The 22,108-nt window shown below is 49.6% G+C and overlaps 1 protein-coding gene across 15 annotated transcripts in view; it reads right to left on the bottom strand.

Annotated features, from left to right (window-relative positions):
* Positions 1-22,108, bottom strand: part of gng7 (guanine nucleotide binding protein (G protein), gamma 7) — a 310,055-nt gene that overhangs the window by 36,384 nt on the left and 251,563 nt on the right. For all 15 annotated transcript variants that reach the window (XR_011936079.1, XR_011936080.1, XR_011936083.1 and 12 more), the window contains one exon: positions 8,569-8,689. Coding sequence is in view for 10 of the 15 variants with exons in the window: in XM_072482222.1 (XP_072338323.1) it covers positions 8,569-8,649 (81 nt within the window). In the remaining 5 variants the exon portion in view is untranslated. The remainder of the gene's footprint in view (positions 1-8,568; positions 8,690-22,108) is intronic.

Here is a 22,108-nt window from a genome sequence, read left to right as displayed (position 1 = left end):
TATCCCATTCAACCCCCTGGCTAACCACTTGAATATCCCCACCCCGCCTGTCTCTGACTATCCCCTCCCCTCCATCGAGTACCCCGCATCATCCTCCCATCCACCCCAAATGCCCTCACCAGCCAGTCCATCATCACCCCCAGCTGACCCACCTTACACACTTACCTCCTCTATGTAGTTTCTCAAGATGGCTTTGGGACATTTAAACATATGGGGCTGGATTATCCACCTTGTGTTGCCAGTAGCATCGTTCCCGATGCGGCAGAGAATCCAGCATTTGGGAGAAAACTGGGTCGGTGCCCAGGCACCAATCCGTTTCTGATGCTCTGGCACCCTGCTGACGTTGGGATCAAGGTTCGGGCCCCACGCCAGCAGGGCATTAAGACCCATTTGCATCCTATTAACGGGCCGGTCACATATTCTCCGGCCCCTCGTGATTCTCCGGTCCTCTGGGCTGGAAATCGAAATCGCGTGGGTGAGAATTGGAGCTGGTCCTGAAGTGTATTTGACACTGTGGACCTCGCGGTCGGCCAAGGGGGTAACTCCAAGGGACATGCCTCCAAAGTCCATCAGAGGGCCACCCTCCCCCCCACAATGCAAGACCTGCCCACCTCACCCCCACCTGATATGCCTCAATTAAAGGAACCCCCCCGCAGACCCCTAAAGTGGGATGTTGCTTAATTTAGGGGGCTTGTGGGGGGGGGGGCTGTTTATCTAGGTGATCTCTCTGGGGCAGTGGGGGGTATAGGGACAGGTCACCCCTATATCGGCAGGGGGGGGGGGGAAGTTCGGGGAATGGGGAGACTGAATTGAACATAGTCCCCCAAACGGAGAATCCTGTCCATGGCATACAGCATTTAGTACCTTAAAAAGGGGCATGGCTTGGCTTCTCTGATATTTATGCACATTTCTCAGAAGGCCTGATTCAGGGACTTCCGGGTGCGGCGATGACCAGCTGAGTCGCACGTTTCGGCAGCTCCCGGTGAAACGGACTTTTGGGCTCTTGATAGGAGCCCCAACGGCAATTTTGACGGCTAAAAACACTGTGCGGTAAACCAGAAGGGAATCCCCCCTGGATACGGATGAAAAAAGGAGGAGAAAGTGGCCGGATTGCAGTGGATCCTTTAGAACAGCGGCAAGGAAGGCAAGCAAAAACCAAGATGGCGTCGGAAGGTGGCAGTTTAACATGGGGCCCTGAACAACAAGAGTTCTTGAAATGCTGTGTGGAAGAGCTCAAAAAGGAAATGAAGAAAGAGCTGTTGGCCCCGATACTACAGGCGATCGAAGGGCTAAAGGAGGAACAAAAGACCCAGGAGCGGGAGCTTCGGGTCGTGAAGGCAAAGGCAGCCGAGTATGAGGACGACATACAGGGCCTGGTGGTGAAGACGGAGACGCATGAGGCACATCAGAAATGTTGTGTGGAAAGGTTGGAGGCACTGGAGAACAACGCAAGGAGGAACAACCTGAGGATTCTTGGTCTTCCTGAAGGTGCGGAGGGAGCGGACGTCGGGGCATATGTGAGCACGATGCTGCACTCGTCAATGGGAGCGGAGGCCCCGGCGGGTCCGTTGGAGGTGGAGGGAGCATACCGAGTGATGGCGCGAGGACCGAGAGCAGGAGAAATTCCCAGAGCCATAGTGGTGAGATTCCTCCGTTTTAAGGATAGAGAAATGGTCCTTAGATGGGCAAAGAAAACTCGGAGCAGTAAATGGGAGAACGCGGTGATCCGCGTTTATCAAGACTGGAGTGCGGAGGTGGCGAGAAGGAGGGCGAGCTTTAATCGGGCCAAGGCGGTGCTTCATAAAAAGAAGATAAAATTTGGAATGCTGCAACCGGCAAGACTGTGGGTCACATATCGAGGGAGGCACCACTACTTTGAGACGGCGGATGAAGCGTGGACTTTTATTGTGGAAGAAAAACTGGAATGAGCGGGTTATTAAAAAGAACGTTTGAACAAAGTGGTGGGGCGAATGTGGGGGGGCGAAGAGGGGGGTTAAAAAGGGGGGAAAGAGGAGTTTTATGTACTAATCCTGCGATGTGGTAACTTTTCTCTCTTCCACAGGTGGTGATGGGGGGAGGAGGGGAGGTGGAGGAGATGGAGCGTTGGCCATTGGGGGCGGGGCCAAGGGAGAAGCGCAGGCTGGGTTCCCGCGCTATGATAATCATGGCGGGAATAGAGAAGCAGGAAGGAGGGGGCGTCGCACGGTGCAAGCCGAGGTCACGGGGGGAAGCCGAGGTCGGCCAGAGTTTGCTGACTTCTGGGAGCAACATGGGGGGAGTAATTACGCTAGCGGGGGATCTAGAGGGGGGGGTGGGAGGGGGGAATTACTGGGTTGCTGCTGCTGGGGAGAGGGGGGAGCTGGTATGGGAGGGGATGGGCGGGGGGGCACCGCCTGGGGGAGATACAGCTGCGTGGGAACCGGGTGAGGAGCTGGAAAAAGGGGATGGCTAATCGACAAGGGGCGGGGGTAGGAAGCCCCCCAACCCGGCTGATCACGTGGAACGTGAGAGGGCTGAACGGGCCGATAAAGAGGGCACGGGTACTCGCACACCTTAAGAAACTTAAGGCAGATGTGGTTATGTTACAGGAAACGCACCTGAAACTGATAGACCAGGTTAGGCTACGCAAAGGATGGGTGGGGCAGGTGTTCCATTCGGGGCTAGATGCGAAAAACAGGGGGGTGGCTATATTAGTGGGGAAGCGGGTAATGTTCGAGGCAAAGACTATAGTGGCGGATAACGGGGGCAGATACGTGATGGTGAGTGGCAAACTACAGGGGGAGACGGTGGTTTTGGTAAACGTATATGCCCCGAACTGGGATGATGCCAATTTTATGAGGCGGATGCTAGGACGCATTCCGGACCTAGAGATGGGAAAGCTGATAATGGGGGGAGATTTTAATACGGTGTTGGAACCAGGGCTGGATAGGTCGAAGTCCAGGACTGGAAGGAGGCCGGCAGCAGCCAAGGTCCTTAAAGATTTTATGGAGCAGATGGGAGGTGTAGACCCGTGGAGATTTAGCAGACCTAGGAGTAAGGAGTTCTCGTTTTTCTCCTATGTCCATAAAGTCTACTCGCGAATAGACTTTTTTGTGCTGGGAAGGGCATTGATCCCGAAGGTGAGGGGAACGGAGTATACGGCTATAGCCATTTCGGATCACGCTCCACACTGGGTGGACTTGGAGATAGGGGAGGAAACAGGAGGGTGCCCACCCTGGAGAATGGACATGGGACTAATGGCAGATGAGGGTGTGTGTCTAAGGGTGAGGGGGTGCATTGAAAAGTACTTGGAAGTCAATGATAATGGGGAGGTCCATGTGGGAGTGGTCTGGGAGGCGCTGAAGGCGGTGTTTAGAGGGGAGCTGATATCAATAAGGGCACATAAAGGGAAGCAGGAGAGTAAGGAACGGGAGCGGTTGCTGCAAGAACTTTTGAGGGTGGACAGACAATATGCGGAAGCACCGGAGGAGGGACTGTACAGGGAAAGGCAAAGGCTACATGTAGAATTTGACTTGCTGACTACGGGCACTGCAGAGGCACAATGGAGGAAGGCACAGGGTGTACAGTACGAATATGGGGAGAAGGCGAGCAGGTTGCTGGCACACCAATTGAGGAAAAGGGGAGCAGCGAGGGAAATAGGGGGAGTGAGGGATGAGGAAGGAGAGATGGAGCGGGGAGCGGAGAGAGTGAATGGAGTGTTCAAGACATTTTATAAAAAATTATATGAAGCTCAACCCCCGGATGGGAGGGAGAAAATGATGGGCTTCTTGGATCGGCTGGAATTTCCCAAGGTGGAAGAGCAGGAAAGGGTGGGACTGGGAGCACAGATCGAGGTAGAAGAAGTGGTGAAAGGAATTAGGAGCATGCAGGCGGGAAAGGCCCCGGGACCGGATGGATTCCCAGTCGAATTCTATAGAAAATATGTGGACTTGCTCGCCCCGGTATTGACGAGGACCTTTAATGAGGCAAAGGAAAGGGGACAACTGCCCCCGACTATGTCTGAAGCAACGATATCGCTTCTCTTAAAGAAGGAAAAGGACCCACTTCAATGCGGGTCCTATAGACCTATTTCCCTCCTAAATGTAGATGCCAAGATCCTGGCCAAGGTAATGCCAATGAGAATAGAGGAATGTGTCCCGGGGGTGGTCCACGAGGACCAAACTGGGGTTGTGAAGGGGAGACAGCTGAACACGAATATACGGAGGCTGTTAGGGGTAATGATGATGGCCCCACCAGAGGGGGAAACGGAGATAGTAGTGGCGATGGATGCCGAGAAAGCATTTGATAGAGTGGAGTGGGATTATTTGTGCGAGGTGTTGAGGAGATTTGGTTTTGGAGAGGGGTATGTTAGATGGGTGCAGTTGTTGTATAGGGCCCCGATGGCGAGCGTGGTCACGAATGGACGGGGATCTGCATATTTTCGGCTCCATAGAGGGACAAGGCAGGGATGCCCTCTGTCCCCATTATTGTTTGCACTGGCGATTGAGCCCCTGGCGATAGCGTTGAGGGGTTCCAAGAAGTGGAGGGGAGTACTTAGGGGAGGAGAAGAACGCCGGGTATCTTTGTATGCGGACGATTTGCTACTATACGTGGCAGACCCGGCGGAGGGGATGCCAGAAATAATGCGGATACTTGGGGAGTTTGGGGATTTTTCAGGGTATAAATTGAACATGGGGAAAAGTGAGTTGTTTGTGGTGCATCCAGGGGAGCAGAGTAGAGAAATAGAGGACCTACCGTTGAGAAAGGTAACAAGGGACTTTCGTTACCTGGGGATCCAGATAGCCAAGAATTGGGGCACATTGCATAGGTTAAATTTAACGCGGTTGGTGGAACAAATGGAGGAGGATTTCAAGAGATGGGATATGGTATCCCTGTCACTGGCAGGGAGGGTGCAGGCGGTTAAGATGGTGGTCCTCCCGAGATTCCTCTTTGTGTTTCAGTGCCTCCCGGTGGTGATCACGAAGGCTTTTTTTAAAAGGATTGAAAAGAGCATCATGGGTTTTGTGTGGGCCGGGAAGACCCCGAGAGTGAGGAAGGGATTCTTACAGCGTAGCAGGGATAGGGGGGGTGGCACTGCCGAGCCTAGGTGAGTATTATTGGGCCGCTAATATTTCAATGGTGAGTAAGTAGATGGGAGAGGAGGAGGGAGTGGCGTGGAAGAGATTAGAGAGGGCGTCCTGTAGGGGGACTAGATTACAGGCTATGGTGACAGCCCCATTGCCGTTCTCACCGAGGAACTACACCACAAGCCCGGTGGTGGTGGCTACACTGAAGATTTGGGGACAGTGGAGACGGCATAGGGGAAAGACTGGAGCCTTGGGGGGGTCCCCGATAAGAAACAACCATAGGTTTGCCCCGGGGGGAATGGATGGGGGATATGGAATGTGGCAAAGAGCAGGAATAACGCAACTGAAAGATCTGTTTGTGGATGGGAAGTTCGCGAGTCATGGAGCGCTGACCGAGAAATATGGGTTGCCCTAAGGGAATGCATTCAGGTATATGCAACTGAGGGCTTTTGCGAGGCAACAGGTGAGGGAATTCCCGCAGCTCCCGACACAAGAGGTGCAGGACAGAGTGATCTCAAAGACATGGGTGGGGGATGGTAAGGTGTCAGATATATATAGGGAAATGAGGGACGAGGGGGAGACTATGGTAGATGAACTAAAGGGGAAATGGGAAGAAGAGCTGGGGGAGGAGATCGAGGAGGGGCTGTGGGCAGATGCCCTAAGCAGGGTAAACTCGTCGTCCTCGTGTGCCAGGCTAAGCCTGATTCAGTTTAAGGTACTACACAGGGCGCATATGACTGGAGCACGGCTCAGTACATTTTTTGGGGTGGAGGATAGGTGTGCGAGGTGCTCGAGAAGCCCAGCGAATCATACCCATATGTTTTGGTCATGCCCGGCACTACAGGGGTTTTGGATGGGGGTGACAAAGGTGCTTTCAAAAGTAGTGGGGGTCCGGGTCGAACCAAGCTGGGGGTTGGCTATATTTGGGGTTGCACAAGAGCCGGGAGTGCAGGAGAGAGGCCGATGTTTTGGCCTTTGCGTCCCTAGTAGCCCGGCGCAGGATATTGTTAATGTGGAAAGAAGCCAAGCCCCCGGGGGTGGAGACCTGGATAAATGACATGGCAGGGTTTATAAAGCTAGAGCGGATTAAGTTTGTTCTAAGGGGGTCGGCTCAAGGGTTCACCAGGCGGTGGCAGCCGTTCGTCGAATACCTCGCAGAAAGATAGATGGAATGGGAAAAAGAAGGCAGCAGCAGCAGCCCAGGATCGGGGGGAGGGGGGGGGGGGGAGGAGGAACCAGAAGGACTCTCAGGGTTGTTAATATATACTGTATAATATGTATAGGTCGTTGCGACAGATAATTATATATTGGACTGTTAAATTATATTTTTGGAGAGTGTTACTTGTGATAAGGCAGTTGCCAATTAGGGTTAGTTTTCATTTTTGTTATTTATTATTTATTCATTTTTTGTTTATAAAATAGGTCATTGTTATTTGTGTTGTTATAATATTGTGTAAAGGATGCACAATGTACTGTGTTGGTTGACCAAAAATTTTCAATAAAATATTTATAAAAAAAAAAAAGGCCTGATTCAGAAGTCTGCAGAATGTGGAGCTCCGGTGCAAAGTAATAATAATCTTTATTAGTGTCACAACTAGGCTTACATTAACACTGCATTGAAGTTACTGTGACAATCCCCTAATCGCCACACTATGGCGCCTGTTCGGGTACATTTGAGGGAGAATTCACATGTCCGATTCACATGTCCAATTCACCTAACAGCACATCTTTCGGGATTTGTGGGAGGAAACCGGAGCGCCTGGAGGAAACCCACGCAGACACGGGGAGAACGTGCAGACTCTCCACTGACAGTGATCCAAGCCGGGAATCGAACCGCGGGCCCTGGCGCTGTGAAGCAACAGTGCTAACCACTGTGCTACCGTGCCACCCTAAGCAGGAGCAGAGTGGCAATCTGACAGTCATTGCCACTTCCCAGAAGATTTGGCCCAATGAGTTTCCCCAGTGATTTAGCTGATGGTGCAATGGAAACTGAAGAATTGAGCTAAACAGACAAGGGAAGTTCCATGTTCCATCCTCTAACCAAATTCCACTCATGAACCATTCATCAGCTCAAGTTGGTGCCATTAAAGTAGGAAGCAAGGATTTTAGGGAGAAAAGAATGAAGAGTACTACATATAGACTATCGACTCGACTTTTTGAATCCCGCAGGCCAGCCCCAATTCGATAGACCATTCGTTTCCCTGACCTGGTGGGCCATCACCAAAGTTAAGTATTGGCCTTTAGTGGTGGTAATAGTCTGGAAGTAGGATTATTGTATAAGTATTTATTGCTGTATATAATAAATGATCGTTGATTTAACTTTTACTAAGCGGTGTGCTGCATTATTAATCATTACTTGAGCTTGAACCACGTGGCGGTATCAGAAAGATGCCTGGCGACTCGTGAGCAAAGGTGACAGAATTAGAGCTAATAAAACTAAGGCTAATAAGAGCAACATTTGGCATGGGTGGGAATCGCGCCGCGCCGGTCGGCGGCCGCTAGCAGCGCCCCCCCCCCCCCCCCGCCCCGCGATTCTCCGGCCCGTGATGGGCCGAGTGGCCGCCTGTTTACGGACGGTCCCGCCGGCGTAAGTTAGAGTAGGTGCTTACCGGCGGGACCTGGCTCTGCGGGCAGCCTCCGGGGTCCTCGGGGGCGTGGGGGGATCTGGCCCTTGGGGGCGCCCCCAAGATGGCCTGGCCCGTGGCCCACAAGCAGGCCTGTGCCGTGGGGGCACTCTATTCCTCCGCGTTGGCCGCTGTAACAGCCAACGCGGAGATGAACCCCCCTGCGCTAGGGCACCCGCGCATGCGCCAACTCGCGCCGGCCGGCGGAGGCCCTTCGGCGCCGGTTGCCGTGGCGCCAAGCCCCTTCCGCGCCTGCCGGCAAGGCGCAAAATACTCCGGCGCCGGCATAGCCCCTGAATGTGCGCAGGACTCCGCACCTTCGGGGCGGCCCGACGCCGGAGTGGTTCACGCCACTCCTTCGCGCCGGCGTTGCCCGCCCCACCGATTCCCGCAGAATCCTGCCCCATGTTTCAGGCTTATGACCTGAGAAAGGGTCATAGATCTGGTGAAGGGTAATCAACTTGAAAAGCTAACACTGTTTTTCTCTTTCCACAGATGCTGCTTAACCTGTTGAGTATTTCCTGAGATTAATTTTCTTTTCTTTTTTTAAAAATAAATTTAGAATACCCAATTATTATTTTCTTCCAATTAAGAGGCAATTTAGTGTGGCCAATCCACCTAATCTGTACATCTTTGGGTTGTGGGGTTGAAACCCACGCAGACACAGGGAGAATGTGCAAACTCCACACGGGCAGTGACTCACGGCCGGGATTTGAACCCTGGGTCCTCAGCATCATAGTCCCAGTTCTAACCACTGCGCCACCGTGCTGCCCTCTATTTTCTTTTACTTATCTTGCTCAAATTAATTGCATCTTGATTCTTTTAACATGACCTGATCCATTCAACAGATCCTTCCTGCTCTCCTTAAAACATCTCACCTTAATTCTTTCAATGCCAGCTTCAATCCTCAGCTGTTCCACCAGTTTCCGTGCTTGTGCTATATTGTTAGTTGTTGACATTGTTTGCCATCTATTCTAGGCCAAGGCCACACCAAGGATGCTGTTGGAGAGAAACAAAAGCAAAAGTCAGATTTTCCTAGCAGACATAAACCACCACAATTTCCAATGTTTGTAATTTCCATTTTCAGTCCCATTGCCCTTTTTTTGAAAGAATTACGCATATCGAAAAATTGTCAAAATATCAGAGTTGCAGTAGTTTAATAATTATTTTGATTCAACAGAGGGCATTATGATCCTGACTAATTCCTCTTTAGTTCTTTATGGCTGATCATGTTTATTAAAAATCTTTCTGTGCAGTGCTACATTCAAGCTGCTGTGAAGTCCTGTATAAAGGTTTACTTCAATCAACACAAAACAGGCTGAATTTAGCGCAGGCAGACGTTCTACCGCTGGAGTGGAAAGCAGGAGGTGATTTCACTTTGGTTGGCGGAGACCTCCAGGGAGGCATATTCGTGGTGGTGGCCAATTAAGTTACTGCATCAAATTAAGGATGATGGCTTGCCACCAAGTGTCCAGAGGGCCGGCAGTTCAGCAGTCATGTGGTTGAAACACCAGTGAGAGGGCAACTCAATGGCTGGAAGAGGATAACCCTGGTGATCGGGGTGGAGGAATCATGGTACATAGCGGCACCATTGTCACATGGGTGGTCTTTGCCTTTGTGAACCATAGAATCTACAGACAGGAGGCCATTCAGTCCATGAAGTCTGCACCGGCCCTTGGAAAGAGCATCCTACTTGAGGGGAATGGGAGGTGGGTGTACAGACTGGAGATGCCCACAAAGGAGGACTCTGTCCTGTCCCAGAGCCTAATAAGGGTCTGTCAGGTTTCATTGAACAGTCTCTCCATTTCAGTGGGTCGCTGGGCAAGCAACCAATTTGCCAATTTTCCCACCATTGGCAAAATGGAGGGGAAGACACTGAGGTGGCCCCCATTTGAACCGCTATTCTTCCAACCTTCCTGCTTCTCAGCCCATTGCCAAACGACTGGTAAAATTCCAGCCGACATCTTGGGCAGGATTCTCTGACCCCCCGCCGGGTCGGAGAATCGCCGGAGGCTGGCGTGAATCCCGCCCCGGCCGGCGCCGAATTCTCCGGCACCGAATATTCGGCGGGGGTGGGAATCGCACCGCGCCGGTTGGCGGGCCCCCCCGGCGGTTCTCCGGCCCGCAATGGGCCGAAAGTCCTGCTGCTGGAATGCCTGTCCCACTGGCGAGAATCAAACCACCTCTCTTACCGGCGGGACAAGGCGGCGCGGGCGGGCTCCGGGGTCCTGGGAGGGGCGCGGGGCGATCTGGCCCCGGGGGGTGCCCCCACGGTGGCCTGGCCTGTGATCGGGGCCCACCGATCCGCGGGCGGGCCTGTGCCGTGGGGGCACTCTTTTCCTTCCACCTTCGCCATGGTCTCCACTATGGCGGAGGCGGAAGAGACCCCCTCCACTGCGCATGCGCGGGGATGCCGTGAGCGCCCGCTGACGCTCCCGCGCATGCGCCGCATGGCAAAGTCATTTCCGCACCAGCTGGCGGGGCACCAAAGGCCTTTCCCGCCAGCTGGCGGGGCGGAAATCAGTCCGGCGCGGGCCTAGCCCCTCAAGGTGAGGGCTCGGCCCCTCAAGATGCGGAGAATTCCGCACCTTTGGGGCGGCGCGATGCCGGACTGATTCGCGACATTTTTGGCGCCGGTCGGCGGACATAGCGCCGATTGCGGAGAATCCCGCCCCTTATGTTTCCAGGAAGCCATGCTGGACAAGGCCTCAGATACAGCCAAAACAGCTCAAGATGTTCAGAAAGGCAAACAAATCCCATCCTTCTTTTTGACCCATGATAAAGTATTTGTTTATCCCATTTTATATCACCCTTGGCCTCCCCTATGTCTATGTATTTACATTGTGTATTTATCATATGTGCTATGTTTTTCATGTATGGAAAGATCTATCTGGACTGTACGCAGAAAAATACTTTTCACTGTACCTCGGTACATGTGACAATAAATCCAAATGCCTGTAATGATAAAAACACGAGACAATGCTTTTGCCAGGTCAAGGGCCAACTGAACAAAAGAACTTGCGAGGTCTCTGTTAACATTGGATTTAAATGTAGCAGCTCACGATCACCTCATCGCAAAATCTAATCTATTGGGCCAGCCAAACATTTCTGTACCTAAAGATGGTGTTAAAGAATCCGTTTTTTTTTTACTTTATTTGGAATATTCCATGAACCAACAACAGTATTTGAATACTTTTCATTCCACTTTCTAATTAGAAATTATCAAAAAGCAGTCATAAAGTGAGAGATTCTCTGGTCTCCCCACGCCGTGTTTCTCTACAGTGGGAGGCAGCCCGCGATTGGCAGGATCTTCTTCTGATCCTGCCGCTGTCAATGGGATTTCCCCATTGAATCCAACCCATGTCGCCGGGAAACCCGCAGGGGGGTGCCTCGTCAACAGGAATGGACGATCCCGCTGGTATGACCAGCTGGAAGATCTCACCCAAAATCTTGATAACTTGCAACTATAGAGTAATCAAAATGCTTGTAAATAAACCAATATTTACTTGCATGGTTTTTGATGCAAAATGCTGACAAAGTACCTGCCTTTATACTGGTTCTATTTTAATACAGATTCCATGGAATGGTTAATTGTGAGCCAGCGCTTGATGTTTGCACTGATAAATCGAGTTCCCTCTTCCCTGCAGCAACCTGGTAGAGTCAGTTTTCATGGGTCAACTTGTCTCCCACTTTAATAAATAAGTGAGCCAAATAAAGTAATGCCAATGTTGAAAGCATTTAATGAACACCCTGGGAGCGATGACCCCGAATGGGAACAGAGTCCCATAGTGCGCGTGTTAGCTGGGTGTTTCCCGGCGCTCAGAGCGCCGACAAAGACCACGCTATCGAACGGCCATTTGGGTAGATTGGGAGCCTCAATGGAGGACGCACAGCCGAGGCTGCACTTTGTTCCATTTTCTGCTTTGAGGGTGTTATGGGCCAGGGTTTAGAGAACCCCAAAGTGTATCATGGAGTTCATCTGACCCACAACTTTTAATAGATTGCAGTTATGGGGAGCACATGGGCCTACCTTACAGATGTAGTGCAACAGAGAGTTAAAGTACTTTTAAATTAAAACAATGTTTATTTATGAAATCAGTTAACACTTTATAAACCCACAGCAAACATCTTAACAACTATCAACACCAATAAATCCCCCAAAGAATACAGTACTCTATAAGTAACTCTTAATCTTTCCTTGCAACATCTATAAGACAAAAAAAACCTTTTTACAGAAAGACATCAGGTTTAACTTCACTACAGAAACAGGTATTATTTTTAAATCACCAAAGGATCTGGAGACAGTCTTTAGATTGCAGAGAGGGAGACTAATACACCTTCTTGCAGCGATTGCAGCTATCCAGCTCTCAAAACGAAACTAAAACGCACCCTGTAGCAGACTGCCCAAAGCGAAAGTAAAAGTAGACAGACAGCCCAGCTCCACCCACACTCTGACATCACTGATAAACACCCATTTCTTAAAGGTACATCCACCACAGCTATTTTATAAACACCCATTTCTTAAAGGTACTCTCACATGACAGGAGCACTGCTCGCTGGAATTCATCAGTGCAGGGAGAGATCGAGACCATTTTAAAATGTCGTCCTGATCTCTCGACCCCTGATGCAATCTCCGAACCCTCTCCTGGCCCAACTCACCTACAAAGGGGTCCTTGGGCAGTGAGATAAAGTAATAGTGATTTTCAAGGGTTGGTGTGGTATCACAATGTGTTGACAATGGAGTGCCATGCAGTGGCAATTCTCCAACTCTGCTGAACCCATAATCTAGGGGCACCGTTGTGCAAAAGGGGGAAATAAAGAGGCTTGATTATCCTTGGGCTCCTGTGCCTTCCTGGAAGTAAATTTACAGCAGCATTATAGAGGCGTAGACGATTATCAGCTTGCTTGACAACAGTCAGTGGTCAGTGTGAAGCCTGAGGAAGCCAAAATGGGTTGGGGAATCAATTCAAGACTTCAGATTGTAATGGGACATCGCTTCACGAGGCTTCGTATACAAAGAAATTAAATGTATGCAATTAAATTGGGTGCAGTGTAGCACTTGATCTACTTTAATGTGTTCCCTGTTCAAATAAGTTTGGCATTTTACACAGGTTTCCTGGCTTAGAAGTCAAAAAAATGAGGGATCTCACCGACTAACTGTGTGGTAAAGGGTCAGCTTGGGAAAATGGTGTGCGTCACCTATCAAACTTACCACCACATTCTACCCTTCCTCTGCCGCGCACCAACTTCCCCCTTCCATCAACAAAGACAGATTCAATATCACCATTGTGACATTTAAGGGGCATCTTGACAAAATACATGAATCGGATGGGAATAGAGGGATACAGACCCAGGAAGTGTAGAAGACTGTAGTATAGTCGGGCAGCATGGTCGGCACGGGCTTGGAGGGTCGAAGGGCCTGTTCCTGTGCTGTACTTTTCTTTGTTCTTTGTTCTTGTTCTATTCTTCTACCCCTGCCACCCTTGAATCTCCCCACTTAGCGAGGCACCCGTGGCCCTCCCTGTTATGCTGGACACTATCACAATCCACCTCCACAAGCCTTTCCTCCCCTCCGAGCTGAGACCTTTTATTATACCCATGCTCGTCCTGAACCTGCCTGTTGTTATCTGAGCCACTTGTCTTGTCGCCCTCCATGACTCCTCCAATGAGACCTTCACCTACCAGCCTCTCACCCTGGATCAACTACCCTTTTGCATTCCATTCCCCCCTCTGACTGACTGTTCCCTCCTATCAACAGTACCCAGAGTTGTCCCCCTAGGAGCTCGCCATAAGAAAAAAAAAAGATTCAATTACCTATTAATACTTTCTTTTTTAAAATAAATTTAGAGTACCCAATTATTTTTTCTTCAATTAAGGGGCAATTTAGCATGGCCAATCCACCTAACCTGCACATCTTTGGGTTGTGGGGGTGAAACCCACGCAGACATGGGGTGAATATGCAAACTCCACATGGACAGTGACCCAGGGCCGGGATTCGAACCCGGGTCCTCAGTGCCGCAGTCCCAGTGCTAACCACTGCGCCACATGCCGTCCCCACCTGTTAATACTTTCATCTCCACACGTGTTCTCACACCACTGGTCCCACCTTCTAGCACACTTCCTCACTCACCCTCGAGCACTCTTCCCTCCCCCTTCCCAGACATACCCTCATTCTCTTCTTCCTAACTCCTATCATTAACTCCCCTTCCGCAGACACAAATCCCAGCATTCTCCTGTAAGCCCTGTCTAACCTTAGCTCCACCCTACGCACCCAGTGTCTTTTCAGCCTTTGTCAATCTCCCTTGTCCAGCCTTGGAGCGGCGGTTGTTAACAGCACTTAAAGTGAAGTTATACAAGGTCCCCAAGAAGGAAAATGTAACACCTATGTTCCTCACAGTTGTGGAAAAGATGAAGTTCGCCAGGTGTACGCCACGTTTATAGAGTCATAAAATTGAACTTCCTAATTTCCCGCTGGCCGTCAACTTAATTTGGAGAACAAACTCGGAGCGAGGTGATCTCTTAATGAGAATGCATGAGATGCTAATACATGCAAATGAAAGTTCCCAACATTTTTCGTCAGGATGATGCCTTTCATCTGTCTTGAAAGTCAAGAGAACAGAATTTTAACAGTTTATCCCACCATCAGGAAACAGATTTTTTGCTTCCTGTCAAATTAAGTGCCGCTGCTTGCCAGGATTCCTGCTGCTGGAAGAGTGGAAAGTTCTGCCCCACATGTACTCTACCCCATTTGAGATCAGTTAAATTAAATTATCACCTGCCATAGATACAGCTTCTTTGTCTCAACCTTTGCTCAGATTAAGTGTGTGAAAGGTGTTTTTAGTTCAAGTAAATGTTAGTTCAACTAACACTAATGTTATTTAATGTTAACTATAATGTTTAACAATTTATTTGTGAACTAATGTGATAACATGTCAGATTTTGGAAGTTACTTGTTTTTCTGAGAACAGAAGCTGCAGCTGCTTGTTAATACTTTCATCTCCACATTTATTAATTCTATGGATAGATATCAATGTCCAAGAGTGTTATGGAATAACTCATGGCAAAAAAAAAACAAATTCATGCAACTTAGCAAAATGTAACACACCAATCCAGGTCTGTACATAAAGGTGTTTAGTGATATTTTAGTATTTCTGTAAACATGGTTTTTTCACAAAGTCCCAAAGGTGATTTTATTACATTTTCATTTTTTTTAAATTTAGAGAAGCCAATTCTTTTTTTTTATGAATAAGGGGAAATTAATGTGGCCAATTCACCTACCCTGCACATCTTTTTGGGTTGTGGGGGTGAGACCCACACAGACACAAGGAGATTGCAAATTCCACATGGACAGTGACCCGGGGCCGGGATGAAACCCGGGTCCGCAGTGCCATGAGGCAGCAGTGCTAACCACTGTGCCACCCCACTTTACACTTTTGTTTGAAAGAGAACAGGTATTAGCTAACCTCTACCAGAGGCAGTTATAAGACACACTAATCTCTCCTTTGACAACAAATCTACTTTGCGTAGTTCTGGGAGGAAAATGAGCGATGGCCCCATTCCTCATAATGAGTGATCCCAGAAAGTGTGCTTGCATGGACATCAGATTATATCAAAATCAAGCTGAAGTCAGATGTTCCTCTCCATCATCTCAGTTTTCTTTTCAAATTTAGAGTGTCCAATTCAAAGAACAAAGAACAAAGAAATGTACAGCACAGGAACAGGCCCTTCGGCCCTCCAAGCCCGTGCCGACCATGCTGCCCGACTAAACTACAATCTTCTACACTTCCTGGGTCCGTATCCTTCTATTCCCATCCTATTCATATATTTGTCAAGATGCCCCTTAAATGTCCCTATCGTCCCTGCTTCCACTACCTCCTCCGGTAGCGAGTTCCAGGCACCCACTACCCTCTGCGTAAAAAACTTGCCTCGTACATCTACTCTAAACCTTGCCCCTCTCACCTTAAACCTATGCCCCCTAGTAATTGACCCCTCTACCCTGGGGAAAAGCCTCTGACTATCCACTCTGTCTATGCCCCTCATAATTTTGTATACCTCTATCAGGTCTCCCCTCAACTTCCTTCGTTCCAGTGAGAACAAACCGAGTTTATTCAATCGCTCCTCATAGCTAATGCCCTCCATACCAGGCAACATTCTGGTAAATCTCTTCTGCACCCTCTCTAAAGCCTCCACATCCTTCTGGTAGTGTGGCGACCAGAATTGAACACTATACTCCAAGTGTGGCCTAACTAAGGTTCTATACAGCTGCAACATGACTTGCCAATTCTTATACTCAATGCCCCGGCCAATGAAGGCAAGCATGCCGTAAGCCTTCTTGACTACCTTCTCCACCTGTGTTGCCCCTTTCAATGACCTGTGGACCTGTACTCCTAGATCTCTTTGACTTTCAATACTCTTGAGGGTTCTACCATTCACTGTATATTCCCTACCTGCATTAGACCTTCCAAAATGCATTACCTCACATTTGTCCGGATTAAACTCCATCTGCCATCTCTCCGCCCAAGTCTCCAGACAATCTAAATCCTGCTGTATCCACCGACAGTCCTCATCGCTATCCGCAATTCCACCAACCTTTGTGTCGTCTGCAAACTTACTAATCAGACCAGTTACATTTTCCTCCAAATCATTTATATATACTACAAAGAGCAAAGGTCCCAGCACTGATCCCTGTGGAACACCACTGGTCACAGCCCTCCAATTAGAAAAGCATCCCTCCATTGCTACTCTCTGCCTTCTATGGCCTAGCCAGTTCTGTATCCACCTTGCCAGCTCACCCCTGATCCCGTGTGACTTCACCTTTTGTACTAGTCTACCATGAGGGACCTTGTCAAAGGCCTTACTGAAGTCCATATAGACAACATCTACTGCCCTACCTGCATCAATCATCTTAGTGACCTCCTCGAAAAACTCTATCAAGTTAGTGAGACACGACCTCCCCTTCACAAAACCGTGCTGCCTCTCACTAATACGTCCATTTGCTTCCAAATGGGAGTAGATCCTGTCTCGAAGAATTCTCTCCAGTAATTTCCCTACCACTGAAGTAAGGCTCACCGGCCTGTAGTTCCCGGGATTATCCTTGCTACCCTTCTTAAACAGAGGAACAACATTGGCTATTCTCCAGTCCTCCGGGACATCCCCTGAAGACAGCGAGGATCCAAAGATTTCTGTCAAGGCCTCAGCAATTTCCTCTCCAGCCTCGTTCAGTATTCTGGGGTAGATCCCATCAGGCCCTGGGGGCTTATCTACCTTAATAGTTTTTAAGACACCCAACACCTCGTCTTTTTGGATCACAATGTGACCCAGGCTCTCTACACCCCCTTCTCCAGACTCAACATCTACCAATTCCTTCTCTTTGGTGAATACTGATGCAAAGTATTCATTTAGTATCTCGCCCATTTCCTCTGGCTCCACACATAGATTCCCTTGCCTATCCTTCAGTGGGCCAACCCTTTCCCTGGCTACCCTCTTGCTTTTAAGTACGTGTAAAAAGCCTTGGGATTTTCCTTAACCCTATTTGCGAATGACTTTTCGTGACCCCTTCTAGCCCTCCTGACTCCTTGCTTAAGTTCCTTCCTACTTTCCTTATATTCCACACAGGCTTCGTCTGTTCCCAGCCTTTTAGCCCTGACAAATGCCTCCTTTTTCTTTTTGACAAGGCCTACAATATCACTCGTCATCCAAGGTTCCCGAAAATTGCCGTATTTATCTTTCTTCCTCACAGGAACATGCCAGTCCTGAATTCCTTTCAACTGTCACTTGAAAGCCTCCCACATGTCAGATGTTGATTTGCCCTCAAACATCCGCCCCCAATCTATGTTCTTCAGTTCCCTCCTAATATTGTTATAATTAGCCTTCCCCCAATTTAGCACATTCATCCTCGGACCACTCTTATCCTTGTCCACCAGTACTTTAAAACTTACTGAATTGTGGTCACTGTTACCGAAATGCTCCCCTACTGAAACATCTACCACCTGGCCGGGCTCATTCCCCAATACCAGGTCCAGTACCGCCCCTTCCCTAGTTGGACTGTCTACATATTGTTTTAAGAAGCCCTCCTGGATGCTCCTTACAAACTCCGCCCCGTCTAAGCCCCTGGCACTAAGTGAGTCCCAGTCAATATTGGGGAAGTTGAAGTCTCCCATCACCACAACCCTGTTGCTTTTACTCTTTTCCAAAATCTGTCTACCTATCTGCTCCTCTATCTCCCGCTGGCTGTTGGGAGGCCTGTAGTATACCCCCAACATTGTGACTGCACCCTTCTTATTCCTGATCTCTACCCATATAGCCTCACTGCCCTCTGAGGTGTCCTCTCGCAGTACAGCTGTGATATTCTCCCGAACAAGTAGCGCAACTCCGCCTCCCCTTTTACATCCCCCTCTATCCCGCCTGAAACATCTAAATCCTGGAACGTTTAGCTGCCAATCCTGCCCTTCCCTCAACCAGGTCTCTGTAATGGCAACAACATCATAGTTCCAAGTAGTAATCCAAGCTCTAAGTTCATCTGCCTTACCCGTAATGCTCCTTGCATTAAAACATATGCACTTCAGGCCACCAGACCCGCTGTGTTCAGCAACTTCTCCCTGTCTGCTCTGCCTCAGAGCCACACTGTCCCTATTCCCTAGTTCTCCCTCAATGCTCTCACCTTCTGACCTATTGCTCCCGTGCCCACCCCCCTGCCATACTAGTTTAAACCCTCCCTACTTTCGCCGACCGAGGTGAGTCTTTATGCTGTTGGAGGGTGGGGATGACAGCCTTATGGTACCATCCTCTGAGATCTCCTCTGAGGTGTTCTCATCGGAGGCATTGTACGGTCCTAGCCAGATGGGCTGGGACCGTACAATGGTGATCCTGCAGGAGAATGGACATGTGGTCAGTGAGAAGGATCATTATTCTGGCATGAACAATTCACATGATAGGTCATCTGGGTGGGAGCTAGTGGATACTCACCTCTGCGCCGCAGGCCAATTTTGACATCGGTGACCGATCTGTCCTCGGCAACCCCTGCGACCTACAGGGCTTGTTCCTCGTAGGGGGCGAGGACTCTGATGTCTGGCACCCTGCCGACCGTCTGGATCCTCTCCAGTTTGTTGTTGGTCAACTTCTCCTGCGGGGAAACCGAGGGCATCGTGAGCTGCAAGCTTCATGCATCGCTTGGGTGGGGGAGAGGGGGCGTCAGGTGTGGGCACCACTGGCCATGGGTGGGCTAGGGCACAGTATGGTACTGGGCGGGGGCAGTGTCAGGTACATGGTTATTGGGGGGGGGGGGGGTCGACGACCAGGGGGCCAATGCCAACTCGCCTGTGCAGCCAAGTGGAAGTAGTTGAGCCTTCTCGTGGCAGTGGGTGGCGGTCCTCCTGGTCACACTCCCCCTCGCTGACGGACACTGTCACTGCTATTGCCACTTCTTCCTAGGTAGCATTGGCAGTACTGTGGCTGACCCTCCGAGCCCCTCGGGGGAACAAGGCATCCCGTCTGGACTCCACTGCGTCAACAGTCTGGCCAGGTCAGCATCTCCCGAATCTTGGAGCCGGTCTCCTTGGTGGCACGCATGCGTGCTGTCCAGCGTTTGCTCTGCGGGATCGGTTCCCCCACATTAGCAGGGAGCTGCTGGACGCGGTACCGGCAAATCAGCAATTTGCGGCGTGAAGCCCGTGGGGCCTCATTACTGGACCAATTAACATTAGATTAATGGGGCGGCATCGCTGGGTTGGTTGTTGGGGAAACTCCCTGCGTTTCCCGTTCGCTACTACATTGAGAACTATTTTGATTAAAGATCACGCGCTGGGCCTTAGTTTCATCCCCAGTCCTCTGACTCAAAGATAAGAGTGCTACCAATACGCTGAGGTTGAAGAAACCACATTGCTTTCATTCCCACAGACCAGAAAGTGTGTGCCAAAAGAATGCTGAAAGTTGCATATTTAGGCCTGGGAAGTGCGGTACCTACTGAGAAAAAAGCTGATGAAATGTGTGCATACTTATAACAGAGCTTATATTTATTGGGTGCCTTTAATTTAATCAAACATCCCAAGGTGCCTCATCGGAGCACATAAACTGAAGTATGACACTTGAGTCACAAAGGAGATAGGAGGTCAGATGACAAAAAGCTTGATCGAAGAAGAGGAGAGGTGGCATTCCAGAGCTTGGGGCCAAGACAAACTGAAGGCACCGATGTGGTGGAGCCCGAACAACATTTGGTTCGCTCAGCATATATTTTCCAAACTTTATATTAGGGTAGTTAATTGGAGCTCACCCACGTGTCTGGCATACCTTGTTAAGAAAACTCATACATACCAGTGGTTGAGAGCCATTACATTCTTATTGTTTAGTCACCTCATAACAAGTTTTGTTTTTAGGTGCAATTTTTTTGACTGCAAAAGTGCAGTTACAAGAACTTATTTTTTGCATAACTTGTTCTGTACAAAATCTTTTTTCAAAACATTTTTAAAAAAGTTTTTCATTTTATAAGTTACAAAATAAACAAATCTATTCAAACCAAATACAATTTACAGAAAAAAGACATTAAAAGTAACATTAACACAACCCCCAACCCAACTGATGGTGATCAGTTCCTTAAAATAAACTATGAAAGGTTGCCACCTCCAGTAGAATCCCTCGACCGAACCCCTCACGATGTACTTAAAGAACAAAGAAGATTACAGCACAGGAAAAGGCCTTTGGGCCCTCCAAGCCTGTACCGACCATGCTGCCCGTTTGAACTAAAACCCCCTGCCCTTGCCTCGCTGACCTTCTCTAGGTACAAAAACTCTTGAGGCGCTGGGTGGAGATACAGACCTCCAACCCAGCAGGACCCACCTCTGGGTAATCAATGAGGTGAAGGCAAGAACATCTGCCCCAGCACTCGCCTGCAGCCTCAGCAAGTCCGACTCCCCAAATGTGGCAACAAACAGGCGGGGCTCCAGTTCAATATTCAAAATCGCAGGGCAGCATGGTGGTACAGTGGTTAGCACTGCTGCCTCATGGCGCCGAGGTCCCAGGTTCGATCCTGGCTCTGGGTCACCGTCTGTGTGGAGTTTGCACACTCTCCCCGTGTTTGCGTGGGATTCGCCCCCACAACCCAAAGATGTGCAGGCTGGGTGGATTGGGCACTCTAAATTTACCATTAATTGGAAAAAATGAATTGGGTACTCTAAATTAAAGAAAATATATTCAAAATCGCCAACATGGTGCTAAAGAAAGAGAGCCAAAAGCTCACAAGCTTGAGACAAGACTAGAACATGTGCACGTGGTTGGCCGGTCCCCCAGAACAGCGCTTGCACCTGTCATCCACCTCCGAGAAGAAACGACTCATTCAGGACGGCGCTAAACACCACTTAAGCTGGATCAAACGCAGCCTCCCACATGAAGGCATGGAGTTCACCCTGCGAAGGGCCTCACGCCACACATAGAACACAGAAAAATACAGCACAGAACAGGCCCTTTGGCCCACAATGTTGTGCCGAACCTTTGTCCTAGATTAATCATAGATTATCATTGAATTTACAGTGCAGAAGGAGGCCATTCGGCCCACCGAGTCCGCACCGGCTCTTGGAAAGAGCACCCCACCCATAGTCAACACCTCCACCCAACACTAATGGCAATTTTGGACACTAAGGGCAATTTATCATGGCCAATCCACCTAACCTGCACATCTTTGGACTGTGGGAGGAAACCGGAGCACCCGGAGGAAACCCACACAGACACGGGGAGGATGTGCAGACTCCACACACTGACCCAAGCCGGAATCGAACCTGGGACCCTGGAGCTGTGAAGCAATTGTGCTATCCACAATGCTACCGTGCTGCCCTTAAGAACAAATAAATCTACACTACATCATTTTACCGTAATCCATGTACCTATCCAATAGCTGCTTGAAGGTCCCTAATGTTTCCGACTCAACTACTTCCACAGGCAGTGCATTCCATGCCCCCACTACTCTCTGGGTAAAGAACCTACCTCTGACATCCCCCCTATATCTTCCACTATTCACCTTAAATTTATGTCCCCTTGTAATGGTTTGTTCCACCCGGGGAAAAAGTCTCTGACTGTCTACTCTATCCACTCCCCTGATCATCTTATAAACCTATACAGCAGACATCCCCCCCCACAACCACAGACCCTCAATTTGAGTCCAACTTTTCAGTCTGTATAAAGCTCCAAGCCTCCTCAGGCGTTTCGAAATAATGGTGCCGATCTTGGAATGTGACCCACAATCGCGCTGGCTGCAGCATACCGAACTTCACCCCATTCCGATGGAGTACCGCCTTGGCCCGATTAAAGCCAGCTCCCTTCTTGGCCACCTCTGCACTCCAGTCCTGGTAGATTCGGATCTCCGTGTTCTCCCACCTGCTGCTCCGCTCTTTCTTGGCCCATCTCAAGACACACTCGCTATCCATAAAGCGG

This window comes from Scyliorhinus torazame, chromosome 18 (assembly GCF_047496885.1).
Source record: "Scyliorhinus torazame isolate Kashiwa2021f chromosome 18, sScyTor2.1, whole genome shotgun sequence".
NCBI lineage: Eukaryota > Metazoa > Chordata > Chondrichthyes > Carcharhiniformes > Scyliorhinidae > Scyliorhinus > Scyliorhinus torazame.
Note: the sequence above shows the minus strand (reverse complement) of the source record. Positions and strands in the feature narration are given on the sequence as shown.